Source organism: Battus philenor, unplaced genomic scaffold (assembly GCF_028537555.1).
Source record: "Battus philenor isolate CCGP_79_NKW_IND1 unplaced genomic scaffold, ilBatPhil1.0.hap1 SCAF_9, whole genome shotgun sequence".
NCBI lineage: Eukaryota > Metazoa > Arthropoda > Insecta > Lepidoptera > Papilionidae > Battus > Battus philenor.
Genome location: NW_027181759.1, coordinates 5829728 through 5848180, shown reverse-complemented (window position 1 = coordinate 5848180; position 18453 = coordinate 5829728). Strand labels below are relative to the sequence as shown.

General features: G+C 31.4%; 1 protein-coding gene across 3 annotated transcripts in view; it reads right to left on the bottom strand.

Annotated features, from left to right (window-relative positions):
- The window catches only part of LOC137931976 (extracellular serine/threonine protein CG31145), a 108296-nt gene that overhangs the window by 23888 nt on the left and 65955 nt on the right, over positions 1–18453 (bottom strand). For all 3 annotated transcript variants that reach the window (XM_068775498.1, XM_068775499.1, XM_068775497.1), the window contains one exon: positions 8608–8955. In XM_068775498.1, the coding sequence (XP_068631599.1) occupies positions 8608–8816 (209 nt within the window). In that variant the 5' untranslated portion in view covers positions 8817–8955. The remainder of the gene's footprint in view (positions 1–8607; positions 8956–18453) is intronic.

Genomic DNA, 18453 nt, shown 5'->3' with positions numbered 1-18453 from the left:
TGCAACCATATTTAATTGACAGCAAATGAATCACATATTCATGCCTTTAAAGCTTTTACGTCTATAGTTAATCACCTTGTAAATTTTAATATGATAGTTAAAATGGCCATTTTTTGTTTTGAAACATTTAAAAATATAATCGATTGTAAATTATGAAGTACTGGGTATTATTTTCCAAGTAAAGTTATTTTAGATTTCCCTAAAATGTATGTAAGCAAGTCGCATCAACCGCGTATGTCTTGAATGTATCCATGATACACTTTCCATCGAAAATGGACCGGATTTGCGTCCTTCGTTGAAATCAGATGCGCATGCATAGCATCACAATGTGTCCGCAAGCCGTCACAAAATATTTTTCCATGCCCGCCGTGTCTGCAAATTCAAAAACGCCGAGAGAATTCTATTTGTACGAAAACAATGGTGCTAGTCCTTGAGGCGAACATAATTTTTAAGATTTCTGTTTGTCCGCCCCATTGTAAGGAAGAGACACTTAGAATACACGCTCATTGTTACCTAGCTCTGAAAGCATTGAGTGGCAAACTCATATTACGTTTATTTAATATATTTGCCCAGCCGAACCGATGACAAATTATTGTATTGTTCTGTAACAAAAGCTGTTTCCATAATATGTAAACAAATATTTTGTAGGTGGAGAATAATTATTGTAGTCGAAGCGCTGACGTAAAATGCTCTTAGTTTAATAAAATCGAATTATATTTGAGAGAATAAACCGAAGTTTTGTTCTACGCGAGAATGCGACCCGAGAACTTTAAGCGAAAATAACGGCACGAGAACTGTAATCACTTATGTACTTTTTATTATTATCAAACAATAATTTTAGAGGAGTACTGAATAGTTATAAAATATAAGATATATAAAGGGCGATTGGTCCCTCATTTGTGTGTAAAAGGCTTTAAAGGTTTTACAACTATTTCCAAATAACCTGTAGAAGGTGAATACTAAAGTATATTACAACAACTTTCTTTTTCTATTGGAGTGATGACTAGGAAATATTTACTATTTTCTATTGGAAAGGGAAAGAACAATTACTTCTGGCAGTAAAAAGTCTGCAGGGACCGACATTAAAATTAATTATTATTTACTATGTAACACTCTGAATTTTAAAAACGCTTTTTTACCATATTATTGTTACATTATTTATTATTTTAGAAATTTTTGATACGGTATAAAATACATTAGTTGACAGAAGATGAGCTTTAGTTTCACTTTTAGGCTTTTGTACCTAAAAGAAATCATTCTGTACACTTCTACACGTAAAGATTTATATTTCAGGAATGGTTCTCTTGCATTCTTTATTAAATTATATCCTTGACTAAATTAAAAAGTTCTAAGAAATGATTTTTATTATATCTACTAAAACAGGTACAAAAATATCTTCAACAAATTCTTCTGTTTAAGCTAATTAAACATGTTTAAACAATAATTTTGACGGTAAATGTAAATGACTTAATATAATAAGCATTTTAATGCCTTAAACAAACATTTGTACAATATATAAATGGAACGAATTATATAATTGCAAATTAGGTTAAGTAAAAAACTATTTTAATGCTTAAAGAGAATGCTGATGATGATTCATATCAACCTTCGGACATGGTGAATGTTGACATGGAATTATTAATAAAAATATTATTAGTACAGCAACAGCAACTTTAATAAAAAAGTTGTTAGGCATTGACTACTACCACCTTTGGGATGGCTCAACTAAATGCCAACTCGAAGCTTTCGACTGGGTAGAACGACGTGCTATTTGGATTATAAGTGATAATAAGTAAACACAGGAGTGTAGTGTCTGCAATTTTTTTACAGAATTTATTTTGGGGAATGCGTTGCGGAACTTACCACACCCCACACCTTGTCTCATCGGCGTTTTTCTATAAAATGAGTAGGGAGTCAGACCACTACCACCCTTAAACTGTAGAGTAACCTTGAAGGCGTACCAAATGTTTCGATTTAATCTTCCGGTTTCCTTATTTCCATCGAATTATAACCCAGGTCTCTTCAGGGTCATTTGAATACTACTGAGTCTGAGTGGTTCATCTCTGATCCCATCGTCTGTGATCTGTACCAGAGCTACATTTACGCAATTTTAATATCTTAGCTATACAATCAAGCAATTTTATTTTATCCATAAAAGCTTCGCTGCGAAACAATGTAAATGATTCTTTACTCACGTTTATTACATTTTCATAATAAAAATTAAAAAGTTGTTTTTTAATAACGGTTCCTTTTTTAAGTTTGGTATTTGTAAGAAATTAATGTTCTTTGAATATATATTGATGAATTTATTTTATGTAGTAAATTCTGCTAATGGATTATAATAAATAATTGACGTTTTAAGTGACGGAAATTACAAATCAGTCGACATATCACAATGTATATAACAAATATAAAACAATTTACTTGTAAGGCTAACGACAATTATATGTTAACGCTGTTATGTGACTATATATCTCTTAATTCATTACAATGTTAATATGGCGTAAATTTGATTCTCTATGGCATGTTTCATAGCCTTCTAATATTTTTACGTGGACGTCCACCCCCAAAATGGACAGACCATCTTGTTATCTACTATAAATATAAATGTTATTGGAAATCTCAAGAGCAGGCCAATGTCAAGCAGTCAACATGTTACGGCTGCAGGAAGGAAGGTGATGGTGATGATTACTTTTACGTTTATGTAAAATGTCTATAAATTATTATAAGGTTTACAATAATAAAATAAAAACAGAATATAAAGTTCGCCCACGTAAGCAATAAAACAATCTATTCTAGACATAGTTCTATTTCTGAGCTTGAACAGAGAATAAATATCAAATACTAATAATTTTCTAGTCAAAAATAAAAGATAGTATTAAACAAGACATATTTAGCCACAAATGAGAAACTCTCTACAGGTACTTGATTTCTGATAAAATGTTCACATTTTAGGCATATAAGTAGGATTAACTCGCCCACGCGTTGTTTTAGGGTAAATGTAAAAACAGTAACATTTTGACATAATGGAACCCCTGAAACTTAAGAGATTTCCCCTTTAAAAAGAAATTCTATTACTCTTATATATTATTTTTATTACGGATACAATTATCATTTTATATTTCATATTAGGCACGTACTTAAATAGTTCAATCACGAGTACTAGATGCACGTCCCAAAAGTTTTGAAAATTTAAAGTATAAAAAAGCAACATCAGTTTTTTTATAACAAGGAAAACGACGATAGGAAACCTTAGAATAAAGATTCACTACTACTCCTATCGTAATCATCATTTCAATCTCAGAGAAATTACTCATAGATTTAAAATAAGACTAGTCTGCATCAAGCGTATTTCGAGATCTTATCAACGTGACGACGTTCTCGAAGTCTACCTTGTAGATGACCTAAGCTACTTTCTGTGGTCCTGACTCTAAAACCTTTAAACACAAACGGCCATCTGTTCTACGCGCTGTGACCTGTTCATTATTATATCCATGGCTCGTTGAGCGACTCTGAGCTTGCCAATTAGGCTCGAAAAGAATGAAAAAAGAAAAGCATAGTAGTAAAATGTTGTAAAAAGATTTTATTGTTTTAATCTAGAGATTCTAATAAATGTGATTAAGCTGTGAGATAACCCGAACATAAATTTATTCAATAAGATGTACAAATATCTCAACGTGACAAGCGCAAAAATGGTAGTCGTCGTTTCAACCCATAGATGTCTAGTATAAGGAATATGCCTCCCCTAAAAATGTCTATTGCCGGTTAACGCTCGCAGCTAAATTTATGGTACACAGAAGACGCTGACTTGTTTGTGAGTAGTGGCGACGTATATCCCTAGAATCGAACTCGCAACCTACGATTGCAAGTCTCTGGGCTACCACTGCTCTCGTAAAAATGGAATAGGCCATGATTTTAAAATTATAAATCCTGAATGTCACCGCTTAGCAGTCAGTGCGTACCTTGGTAATTCGCGTTGTAATAATATTAAGTCGTTATTAGTATTAGTAAAAGCTTCAAAGTTAGCGTCAATGTAGGTTTTTTTTGGATACCAAACCGACAATGTATTCTTGAATATGTACTCATTGCGATTGCACGTCTATAAACCTTTCGCTGCCAAAATCATTGTTTTAATTTGCATAGTATACTTTTGCACCATTTTCATTTATATTAATATATGTGCCAATTTTTATTACTAAGTGGCAAGACGGGTAGGATACGTAGGTAAATAGTTAAATGTATGAGACTCTCATACTAAACTGGACGTCCCGTGCTCGCTTAACGTGTGCGGGATAGCCCATTGTGCCCAAAAAATTTTTGATGACAATTAGAACTGATATAAAAGCACTGTAGTTTGAAAATATACATTTTTATTCACTTTAAGCCCATTACCGGAGATAGCTTGGTTGGCGATCGCGTACGCATGACGAAGAGCTTTTTTCGTGTGAAATATTATGTCAAAGAAAACTCGTCTAGCAAATGCATAGCATTCATTCCGATGAACAAGTGAGAAATTGCTCCTTACCGGTAGTTCCTAAAATACTTTCTTAGTTGACCTCTATTCCGCAAAGGGAATATTCCTTCGGAATTTTAATGTTTGAGCCTTTTGGTTTCAGAGATATCATGATGAGTCAGTGCATAGGTGAAAATTCTGTTTGTATAATACATATGTGGATATAGAAAATAAGCTATAGATGATTTTTTTATTTTGTTACGACGGTTAAGTATGATTACCCACCTATTTTGTTCATAGACGTGGCTTTTTCATTACGATGTTTTTTTTAAATAATTTATGAGAAGTGGTAAAGTTACATTATTTAAACAAAATGCCAGCTCGCGAGAATTAAAACTTCGCGACCTACGTAAGTCACAATTATTTAAACACTAATTATTTATTACTGCTGAAATTGGTAAAAAATAAAAAACAAAAAAGTAACATAATACGTTTAGATTTACAAGTATAATAGAGAGTAATGATAAAATATAATGTTTGATGAGATAATTTTCGATAATAATAACAGATTGCGTCGACCGCTGATAACTGGGCAAAAGCCAAAATTCGTCAATGCTATCGTTCTGAATACCTGTTAAATGCTCTGTTGTAATAATCGCCGCTTTAACCGTTTACGGCAACTTATGCAGTGTTAATTACAGTTTACTTAATATTATATCAGAATTTACGTACACATTATATGTACTGCAAAAGTTGCTAAATATTTTCATATAATGAGTCAGTGCAATTTTGGTTTTTGACAAAATCATTCAATCACTGATTTATATGATAAATTTTTAAAATTTTCGTAGTACTACATGTTATTATCGACTATACACGTTGACGGAAATTTTTTTATAGATAGCATAACAAATATTATATGATATTTTCTTTCCTTTTAATCTGTATCATGATCATCATTTCAGCCATAGAAGGTTGACTGTTGGTCATAGCTGGGCATACAGCCGAAGTCTTCCGACGAACTTATCAAGCACATCTATCTACCTTGTCGGTGGACGTCCTGCGCTGCACTTGCAAGTCCGTGGTTCGAAATAAAAGGTTCCAGTACAATTTAGGTTTAGGTAAAGCGTTGTTTTTAGTAATGGAGGGGTTTATTTATTAATGAAAGTTATTAATAAGAGTGGGAACAAAATAAGGTTGAGGACTACCCCCCACTTTATGGAACGACGACAAAGTCGAGGTCACAGAAAGTTTTTCTGTGGATCTCCACATTTTTTTTCAAGTATAATTTTTTTCTATTATACTTTTAGCAGCGAATAATTATATAGCTAAGATGATCGTTATATATTTTTATTTAAAAATCTTTAAACATAATATTACCGCATATTGAACATTAAGCTACTTTAGCCATTTGCGATCTATATTTATCAGAATTATACGTAAAAAGACGACAAAAAGAAGAGAATAGAATATAAATAATATTCTTATAATAATATAGTTATTTTGTCCATCCTTCGTATGAATTAATATTTCGATTTGTATGAATAATTTTATTAAGATACAATTTCATTTACGCCGTTAAATGTAAAAACTAAAAGATAATACACATAATGATTAGTTATAGGTGTAAAAGCTTAAAAGGAGAATGTTTAGCTCAATTACACTTATTTCTAATCAACCAGTACAAAATCATTGCTCTGATTTTTTTTAATATTTTTTTCTATCGGAGTTTCTTAGGCGAATATCTTCTGGCAGCAGTCTACAGACATAAAGAGTAAACGGTAATTAATTTTAATATGTAGTAATGTTTCGGAAACCATTGATTTTTGAATAGAGTGTACCATACATTAAATGACATCAAATGACCTTATTGTTAAGTACACATGTATTCATTAAAATATCTTGCACATTTAACATTCACCAGTTGAATAAGATTCCATGACGAATGCCATAAAGGAATGTTATTGTTCTTATACCCTTAAACGTGAAACAAGTGCTATTGTTATCAATGACCAGGAGCACCTAGTATGTCTTGCTGATGAGAGAATCTTATCTTCATAAAGGATAAACCATTTTTGATGAGGAAAATCATTGAATGCGCTAAATATGAACAGATAGTCAATCCTTAACGAGATATATGTTGTAGTAAGTCGCCACTTCAGGTTTAAGCTCTATTTATTCTCTCTATTTTTTTAGTTTTAGTAATAGGACCAAAAGGATTCTTTTGTGGCGGCCACGAGCCGGTAGACGCGGCGAAATCCATAAGGTGGACCGATGATAGTAAAGTTCACAGGAAGTAACGGAATGTGGCTGCTCAAGAGCAATCATCGAGGTGAACTTAGATGGAGGCCTATGTCTTGCAGTGAGCGTCTATCTGCTTCTCGTCCAATATCTCTGAGTGCCACAAGAAGAAAGTTAAAGACCAATGAAGTACGGTCTCATTCGTCTCACCTCATTTAGTCGTTCAACAAGCCATAGGTAAGGTTATGGTCGAAATTTCACTACGAGATCGAATCAAAAATCAAGAGATACGTAGACAATTGAAAGACAAGCGACTGGGCAAGATAATGTAACAACGGGCAGGGAACATAGCGCGAAGAAGCTTAGGGCTCATGAGGGAAGACTACGGATCGACAAGAGTAGGATGTCGATTTTCGTCAGGAGCCAGATGCAGGCTGCTTCCAACCAATCAGATTTGCTGGAATATGGGAGTGGCCGATGATAATCATAACAACTGATCTGGTCCAGAAGTGCCAATGCGTGTAACTTTGGAAGAGCTATAGAGATTTTTTTTAATTATAACAGTTCAAGTAAAAGTTTAGGGGGCAGTCCCCAAGCATAATAACTAAAAAAATATTTAGGCTTAACAACCTCCACGTTCTGCTTCCAATACAATCCGCTGAAACAATTTATAGCAATACGGTAGACAGTTTCAGTATTAAATTATTAACCTGATATTAGGAGCTTAGTCGACAACAACTTTACATTTCATTCAAATTGTACTATTAAACATTAAATTTTTGCTACTTTCATAGTTTACAGTAATGATGCCCTCTGTTTTTTCTTTTCACTATTTAAAATGAGAAACAAATCATAAATTGTAACTGATGATTTCACAAACAAAATGTAAGACGTAATATTACATTGGAGAAATATTTTGTAAAATCAACTGTTCCCTTAACTGCATTAGTATGTAGTATTGATCTATACAAGTTTGTTTTATATTAAGAATAAGAAACATGAAATTGTGACGCATGTAATGAGATATTTTGCATAATCAACATAAATGTAACATTGTTTAATGACTCCGTTAAGTAGAACAATAAAATTCCGTGAATTGATGATATATTAAACGTTGGAATATATATCTTCGCGGAATCTACGAATGTCACTTGGCCAACAGAGTACGCAAGGTTAAAAAAAATTGGAATATGTAACAAAATTAATGAAAAAACAATTGTGAATTTTTCTATATACCTATCAAATTTATTTATACGATTGATATCTTTATTATAATGTTTTTAAATAAAAAGAGTTTTATTTAAAAACATTATAACACTTAGCAAACTTTTTCTTCGTTTTTTTGTTAAGACCATTACTCTTTTCATATTTAAAGACGCTTGGATGTATACAATTAACTAGTAGTTTTTTTAGCAATTTCGTGTTTACTAATTCCACGAGAGCATTGCTTATCTGCAAAGACGCTGTCAAAGCAGTAAACACAATGATAACGCCGCAAGATAACATTACGCACACTAATAATACAAATATACTATTAACAGGGCAAGCAAATAACTACCGATTCGCTCCAGTGACGTATTTTTGAATATCCGCTTAAATCACGGAAAAAATTATTAATTAAAATTAATAACTTCCCCGACACTTTGTTTAATGATAATTAACTTTCTGTATTTTTAAACAATTATACTATTTATAGATCTTGATAAATTGACTTTATAATTTAATTAGTAAATAACTAATGAATTCCTGTTTATTTTCCTTTAGCTAAAATATATATTCGATAATAATGTCATAATTAAGTACAATTAATAACCAATCTTTTGTTATACGTACCTTAAATTCATAGTTGAATCCATAATGCAATCCAACAAATAACACTATATAACTTTTAGGATCAACAAAACACTTCTCACCTTTTCTGCAGGAATCGTTTTCTAAATTCAATGTATGCAGATCTTCCTTTATCTGAATCGTCGCCGATTCGAACTCGGCCGTGTAGAGGTACTCTATGCCCGGAGATGCCGTAGTCCATTTGTAAGTCGACGATAAGCATGAGGGTAAAGAGGATGAGGAAGGCGCTAATGGCGAGCGCAAGACGCTCCTTGAGCTTCATGTTGAGCATGATGCGCGCGGTTTGTTGGCGCGGCGGGGCAGGACTGCGACCGTTGCGCGGCGTGGCCGGCGTCGGCGTCGGCGAACGCTTGGAGTCGCGCGCGCCGCGCCACCGCCGCCGCCAACGCGCACGCGCCCAACCGCTTACACTGCAACCACACAACATGTATTAATAATTTTTTTCTTCTCTTCACTCAATACTAATTTACAATATGGAAAAAAAATGTTATGTAATTCCTTAAAAAAATAGCACATTTTTGTCCCACATCGCACGTATTAAAACAATTTTTATGAATATATTACACATTTAAAATTGATTAGATTACAATAGAGCAAAAATAATTTATTTTTAAAAATACGTTACATTTTTAATTAATTTATAATTAAATTAATTTTTAATTAATCTAATAATAGATTTTATTTTAGGTTTGCGAATTAACTAAACAAAATCTAAGATAAAGGAAGAACTTTAAAAAATCTCATAACATTTAAAACATTTTTAATATATATTACTCTTTTTATGCTTAAATATGCTTATTATTCTATTCATAACAGTGGAAAGATGAAATCTAAAAGTGGACATATCTCACCTTTAATAATAAACCGAAATAATAAAAAAATTATGTGATTTGAAAAATCACAGTGATACTAGACTGATTTTTCGGACACGGCTGTCTTAGACATAAAATAAGATATTATCTTATCCTCCAAATCGACTAATAATAATTATATTACAAAATATTTAAAAAAATGGTTCATTTTACAGAGTAGCTAATTATTCATTTTATATTATTTTTTTAAACAAAAGATTGCGATTTTTTATCCAAAGACTCAAAATGTTTTTACCATCATGTCTACTTACAAGATAGAAGGCATCAAACGAAATGTCTCCTATGCTACATAAATAAACTTTAAAAGTATCGATTTTCATATAAAAAGTGCAGGAACTTTTTTCAGACACATGTCTTTATATCAGCGTTTTAAACTCGCGTAATTGTTAAAAACTAAAACACCTGATGGCTAACAAGAAATCATTAAGAATGAAATAAGTAAGTTCCTTTGAAGAAATTTAGACGTACCGTTTGCACAAGGAAGAGAATTGCCTTGTTGAAATCTGAAGACTTTATTACTCTACAGTGTAGGATAATAAGATTCTACGAAACATCTTTCAGTAACGTGACGTAATCACCGAAATTATATTAGTGACGTCAGAGTTGCCGACGTCGTTCTGTTGTAAAAAACGCTATTGAGACTATTACCCTGACCCATATTGAAATATGCACATACAGCTCATAACAAAGGAATGATATAAAACAATAACTATAGAGCAAAGGGAAATCAAGGAACAAAAATCAATTAATAAATTGTTAAAAGCCAAACTCATTAGCTGTCAATTAATATATAGTACACCCTATCCATAAATCAATTGTTTGAGAAATAATAAATAATGTAAAGATAAAAAAGCGTTTTTAAAATTCGAATTACTACATTTTTTTTGCGGGCAGGCATTTACTGTCGGAAGTTATAGGCCACATTCGAATAAAAAATAATATTACGAACTTCATAGTTATAACTTATACAGAGTGATTGGAAATAGGTGTTTAAGCTGTCAAATGAGCTATACATTCATCTCTTCAAAGTTTTTACTCTTATAACTAATTACTTTGTATTTAAATTCATAGTGCGTGTATATATTGTTTATAATATTATTATCGTAAATATCACTTATAAACCATAATATGAAAATATGTAAATTATAATTATAAATAAATTTTAACCAATGTTTTATAGAAAATGATTACTTCGTCGTATTATTTATTAAAATTATCTTTACCGGAATTAAAATAAAAATTAATAAATTTCTGCAGACTCATTACGGACGTATATAAAATAAGAAAAAATTAATGTCGAATAAAGAAAATATTAATTAAGATAATAAAATTGTATTTGGAATACCTAACATGCGTTTTATTTTCTGTCTTGTAAATAATTTATGACCTGTCATTTTATACTGGACTAATTAAGAACGACGATGAAGCGATTTAAAACGACCACTTTCAAATTTTTATTGTCCTGGAAGACCTTCCGATATATCAATTTCAGATTTATTGAATGATACAAAAAATAAATATAATTATAAAATATCTTTATTTTTAAATCACCGGTTATAATTCGATTGTAATTATAACGTAAAATAAGGAAAGAAGAACTTCATCATTTGTCGCTATAGCTTTCTTTGGGTATCAATGTCATAGAACTATATTGTGCAACGTTTTCGAATATAATAATTTAATTACATCTAAGAAAGCTCACATTTAAAATCGTATTTAAAAACACGATTACTTTTATAAAATTCGTTTCTGTTGATTTCTAAAAAAAATAACAATATTAAAGATGTGTATACTTTACGATTTTTAATCATTTATTTATATCCCATATATCAACTTCAAAATATTGGTGTACATTAATTTTGCCAGAAACTCTAAAATCAATTTTCTTTATTGTAAACTATATTTGTTATGAAATCAGAAAGAGTACTTACAATATTTTATTTATCTATATGTCACCTAAAAAAACAATATTTAATATAATATATACGCATTATCAATTGGCAGTAGCGTTTGTATGTTATCAGTTATCAGATTGAAATATCTTTGAACATCAAAAAGTAATTGTTATCCTTACTGTCAATTAGGTTAAAATTTATTGTTGTCTTGGATACAATATTATTACAAGTAATTCTTATTGTGTACTAATTTCAAACAATATTTACTTATGATGAGAGAAGGTTAAAATGTAATAAGAAATTTTATCAAATTAACAGGGTAAATGTTACTTATACCTAACTAAAGAATGACACTGTTCGTAACACTTTTTTCCCCTATAATGTCACTGTAACAAAAGTACAAAATATTAGCTTTAATTAACTTAGCATGAATTGTTCGTATTTTATTTTATGATTCTTTAGAGAGCCGAATATTTTTTTCCTTTAGATATGAGTTAGTATAATAGATCAGAGCCGCGTACTCCTACTATAAGCAAAAATATTTAATTTTGTATTATGTTATAACTAACGTACATTTTTTATTATATTTTGTTGACTTATTAAAATAAGTAAATAAATAAAATAACAATAACCATTAAAATAAACCATGTTTGATATAACAAAAGAAAGAAGAAAAAAAACTGTATAATTCTTTATGACTGTAACAACAATGTGTCTGGTAAATAAAATAATGAAATAATGTATTTGCATTGTAAGGATTAATTATGCCATTGCGATCTTCATCATACATAAAAAAAATCTTTTATTTAGAGATTTAGACATAATAATATTTAATGTAAGTATATTTATTTTTAATAAAAATTACGTAAATAACGAGCGGATGATAGTGACAGCGCTTAAAATTATTACCTATACTGCTTTTGCTCTGACTAAAACATAAATAAAAGCTTTATAGAAATAGCTTCCGCTTTTTTACCGCAGTCCAGTGTAAAACGAAAACCCATCGGCTTCTCGATAGGTATTGAAACCAGCCTAGCGTGTATTGCCTTAGTAACTATAGTTATTAGTAGACTATACCTAATTTATAATTTTCCTGTTATGTGTCATATCTAAATCCATAGGCTTCCCCCATAGATTTCTAGACCGGTTTCAATTATATATTTTACGACAAATGATGAATCTATCTGCGTTATTTATTACATCTTTATGTGACTTGAATAATTTAAAAATAAATAGAGAATTAGCTTGGGAATAGCCCAAGCGAGTGCCATTTACCATTGAAAGCTTTATCACCTTTTGACATCAGGTTTTAACGCATTCAAGCGTTAAACTATCATACATAAACAACAGTAACGTAGATATTCGTAAAAGTAATGTTTCTTCGAACCCGAGGTAAAATATTAAGGAAAAATTAAATCCAGTTGCGAAAAATATTGTTCGATTAAAAATAACAACATATTATCTTGATATACTCCTTGATATATGCATTCAATGCATACGCCAGACATTTTTGGTAGGTATTAAAACTCCTCGATATGGTAACGTATCGAAACGACCTTTTGTTAACCTAATTATCGACGAACGTAAAGACAATATAGGAAATGATCCAATCACTATAAAACTTAAAGATTAAAAAAACAATTGTTTTATACTTAAGAATTTTTCATGTGAAAGACATTGTGTCAACTAGGTTCTGAATTGAATTGAACATGCGTCACTCTGTTTTACAATCGAAAGTAATGTCATCCAAATAGTATTTTTTAACCCTTTCAGGACCATAAGGTTACGGTACCTTATTTAATAAATTTAGCTAGATGTAATGAATTAATAGGCATCCTAAAAACATAATTTATACTAAAAATTCAAAAAAGTTTTACATTTTTTTTGGAAATTTATGGGACAAATATGTCCCTATGGTCGCTAAGGGTTACTTTCTACTTAAACTCTAAATTTTGGTTTACTTGTTGGTAAGTCTGTTTTGTTGTAAATAATGTACATTTGTTACTTAGTGTACTTTTTTTTACTTGTTTATGAATAATATAAATATAATAGGGCAAGTTATTTGTGGTACTCGGCGAAACAATTCCTGTTGTTAGATGATTGGTTAGTGATTAGATGGATTGTTTTTTTGAGACGTTGAAGGTTCAGGTGATTCTTGCCGTTGAAGAGTCGTCGTCTCTTCAACCTCGACATCAAATATCGTTTGGTCATCATCCTGTACTAGAAGTCTTTGGTCTTCGTCATCAAGCACTAAGTCATCTTCCTCATCGCTATTGTCGCCCACAAAAATTTGAAGAATTTTATTTTTTCGAAGTTCAAAAACTCCACGTCCCTTACGAAACATATTCTGAGAAAAATATGAGTAAGAAAATGATAGCATTTTGGTATATCACCAGGCCAAAAGTTAAGAAATTCCGTATAAAAAGTATCCCTTTACGCCGGCAGGGACATCCGTGTCCCTTAATCTTTATAACGATTTATCACAGAATACAACATAAATACATTACTACTGAATATTTAAAATAACAATTTACTTACCAGGTAATGATAATTTGACACTGTAAAAACTTGAAAAGTACTTTTACAATATCAATTATTTATTCCAAACAGCAGATCATTCGCGCCAAAAGAACTCTAACGTTCCGATGACGATAAACAACAAACGGTGTTAGTTATCCCATATTGCTAGTAAAAAATAATAAAAAGGTACTTTCCGAAATATTAAAACAAAAAAATAATTTACAATGGTTACATAAATATTTAAATAATCCATGATTTTTGCTTGGGACACCGGCGTCCCCGTGGTCGTGAAAGGGTTAAGATAACATTATTAGGCAAAATTTGGGACGATTTCTTGATTTTAGTCAGAAATTATATTCTTTTAGAATATACTGCTAATTGGCAAGTGGAACAGGCAGTGGGGCAGATTACATCTTACACGTAACATATGGCCGCTGAGGCCTTAAACTTCTAGAGTGGAGATTACAAACCGGCAAGCGCAATATCGGACTTCCAAACACAAAAGTGGAAATACGGCCTTGTTAAAGTCTTTGGAAGATGTAAGAATTCTTTCTACCGGTGCTACTGTACCATGAGAGACGCCTATATCCAGCTATGGACGTCCTGCGTCTAAAATGATGGCGATGACGATAAATAACATTATATATACTGACAACTTACGAATCATAACTACAGATTAATATTCTTGATCCAATGTTCCTTAAAAATTGTATTTAATGTAACAAAAAAGGTGTCTCATGTTTTATATGTTCCATACGGTATAAATCCTTTTTTCAACAAGATAAATTATAATAGTTAGTAGTTTTAGTAAAGAAGAAGAAAAAGTAAAAGTTATTTAAAAATTATTAGAATATGTAATACATAAAATACAAACTTTAACATGATAAAAGGAAACCTAAGCAATTTTGTATTAAATATCTTTTTCATGACAACAATACTTACATTTAAATAAAATAGAATTATTTATGGACGACATCAAATATGCACCGATACAAAAACTGTCAATGTTGCAACAGTTCATATGACCCTTTTACTTGTTTTATTTCTATCCTATTGTGCTCTGAGGATTCGTACCTTTAGCAAATATTAGCACAAATTTGAATAATAAAGTAATGAATAATATAATTGAACATTAATATAATTAAACACATAAGACGTCAAATAGATCTTAAATTTCATTTTTAGCCACATATTATCATTAAAAAGTTATAAAAAATATGAAATCAATTCTTTCAACCCATCGATCATAATTTACGATAGATTAAACAACTAGATCGTAGTGGAATAAACTATTACACAACTAAGTAGCCGAGGAGTGCTTCCTAAGCGAAACTATTAGCTTCGCATCACGTTTCAACGTTTCTGCCGTGTTAGCGAATGTTATTAAAATCGCCAATTCACATTAAGTAATTGGAGTAATCCTTAGGGTATTACATACATTACCATACGTTACTTCCTAGTTAAATAATATTTAATAAAAAATGCGTGATTAAAAATTTAACAAAGAAATTTAAACAAAATTAGTTGTGGTATATGTTGGAGTATATCAGTGGGATCACCACCATCATGTCAGCTGATAGAAGCCCACTGAAAGGAGATTTCTTGGAAACTTGACCATGTTGTCATTACACTTAGTGGAGGGCCTACCCAAGCCGCGTCTTCCGGTTCGTGGCTTGAGAATCTTTCGCCTTCAACAGCCATAGATTACACGGGTGATGTGTCCCGTCCACTAGCACTTCATGCGAGAAATTCTTCGAGCTACCTTGATGGTTTGGTCTTTTTTAAGGGTCGCATAATTTCTGATCTAGATAAGATCCTTTAAATTTTATTCATACGCAAGTAGATAAAAAAAATAATAACTCACAAAACAACACAAAACATAATAAATAATAATTAAATTGTTTATGAAATCTCCAATCCGTAGTAAAAAAAATTCTTATAAAATAATATTTTATGTTATAAACAAGGTTGTAAATAATTTATGTAAAATCAACCATTTTTATAAATCCGATAAATTCTGTACGGATGCGGTAAGGAAACAATAATATCTAATATCGATATATTGGTGCCGTGTCGCTCCGCTATCCGTGTGCACACAGCCTTAAGCGTGTCGGTCATGTTATGATTAGTTTGTCACGCGCAAATACCATGCATGCTGTTAACCATTAAAGAATTATTTTATTAGTTACTTGCATCACGTCAGTGTGAATGATTTACATTTTACGATAATATTAGCTAATCGATTTACATACATCCGATTTCGTTACACATGTTATTTTATTTTTTTGTTATAGTAAATTAGAGACTAAAGCATGTTCTCTCCTTACTTTTTTATGACCGCCGTTTTTGGGGACCTCTCGTACTTCCCTGTCACGTGTTAGCAGGGACATTGTTTAAAATAATTTTTTACCAGAATTTTCGTATTTCCACACTCCTCTTTTGTCCTAGTCTCTCACTTCGGACGTAATTGGCGGTGGTCAAGGTACAATGAAGGGGACTATACTCGGGATTTCTCTATGAAATCGAATCAGGAATGAAGAAATCCGTACACGAAAGAAAGTAACTAACATTGCCTAGAAAAATGGCTAGTTGAAGTTCCAGTAAGCAGGCGCAAAGCTAATGACTTTAAGTTTCTGGAGAAGAGACGACGGACCGGCAAGCACAGCAGACCGCCAAGGGCCAGACAACCGACAAGGTGGACAAACGATCTTTTCAAAGTAGTAAGAAGACGCTAGCTAGATGCAGGCCGTTTTCCTCCGGTCTTTTTGTAAATCTTTAGGGAAAGCTCATATTCCCTATCACACCATATTCCCTATCACCGTAATACATCACGGTAGAAGTGATGATGGAAATGAAATATTTAAATTAATTTTAATTAATTCATACAATAAAATACACGCCAAAAACAATAACAGATATCATTCTAATCTAAAATTATGCATATTTTTTTTGACAAATTCTGAGAGTCAGTCGGCATTCACACCTAATAAACTTGAAGTTTGGACTCGAACTCGTGAGTTCGTGGGACTCGTTGCTGTAAGTTATATGTTCCAAAATCCATCCAAAAACATTAATAATTTCTGCTAATTTTGAAAATCAAATTAACAATAAATGACAAGATTATGCCGTGCTATTTTTATTTCGATTTACAAATATATCAGTGAAATTAAAAATCATTTACAAAGACGTCTAAACATATTTTCTCAGTTATAGTAAGCACTTATGATAAATTTAAATAATTTAATAATAAATGACCTCTTACATTACTAACTGATATAATATTTTTTCCCACTGGAGCCACCGGAACTCCTTAAGATCTCTTCGTTTTGAGCTTACTAAGTTCTGTATGTTCATTTTGTATGTAAGAGAGCTTGAACCTAAACTTGTTTAGTACCTAGGCGATTAAAATATTCACAAACGACTAAAAGAATACAGTATGCCTATAATTTTTTTTTTGACTGATTTATTATGGCGAAACAATTTTCGCATGTAGAAATTTAAATAAATAAATAAGATTAAGCAGTTAATAAAACTATCGTGTCATCGCTTCTTTCATGATATACACCACCTAAAATTGTTAGGTGTTTGTTGTCACCTTTGTTACTACTATCGGGCACAAAGCTCTTCGAAAAACTGTCCGGACTTTTATCTACAAGTTTGCGTTGTAGTGTATGTGATGTCATTTGGATTTTTGGAATCCAAGGTGATCGTTTATTGGTGTAAACGCATTAAAGAGGTAAATATATAGCTCATTCATCAATATTAATTTTTAAAGTTTTACACCTATTTCAAATCACGCAGTATGAAGTGATCATTCTGAATTTATATAAAAGTGACATGCCAATAATTTCTGGTAGTTCAAAATCAGCAGGCATAGATAATAAACCATAATTAACTTTAATATGTTGCAACCTGAATCATGAAAACTCTTTTTTATTGTATAATCATTACGTGTACATTATAAGGTAAATTCTTAAATCAAATGATTTTTGAACGGAGTGTACCATACATTGATTCCGATTGCTCTGCAGCCGGTGTGCGGTAGTAAAAATTAATAAATTGAAATTTAACAATTTTTCATTATACATATTGGCACGTAACCTTCAATGGTCTCTTGAATTTAGCTTTCGGTGTGCCGCGAAATTCTTGAAAATATTTCGGTGTGTAGTAGATGAGAAAAGGTTCCTGAGCACTCCTGTATACCGTTTTTTTGAGCAGTGGCCATATTATATATTATGCAAGAATTATGCGCTTGTCTATATATAGACGATCTATTAACGTTAAAGTCTTTTTACATAAGCTATACATATCACAGATATACAAAATTATTGAACTATTCATATTTCTATGTGCAATGTTATAATCATAGATAACTGTTCAAAACCGTATAGAGGTAGCGTACCGTATAAAGCAGATATAAATACAGTCTATAAATGCGTAAGAGATTAACATATAATTGACACGTGTAACTTCGCATCTTTTAGGTCATCAGTAGGCGCCTTGATCTATGACTACATTGTATGTTTATCCCAATAATGCACTAACAGAGAAGAGACTATCGATTTAATTAACAAATTAGGTTTGTTTAATGTTTTGATTATCGCAACGCTCGGTATTTACC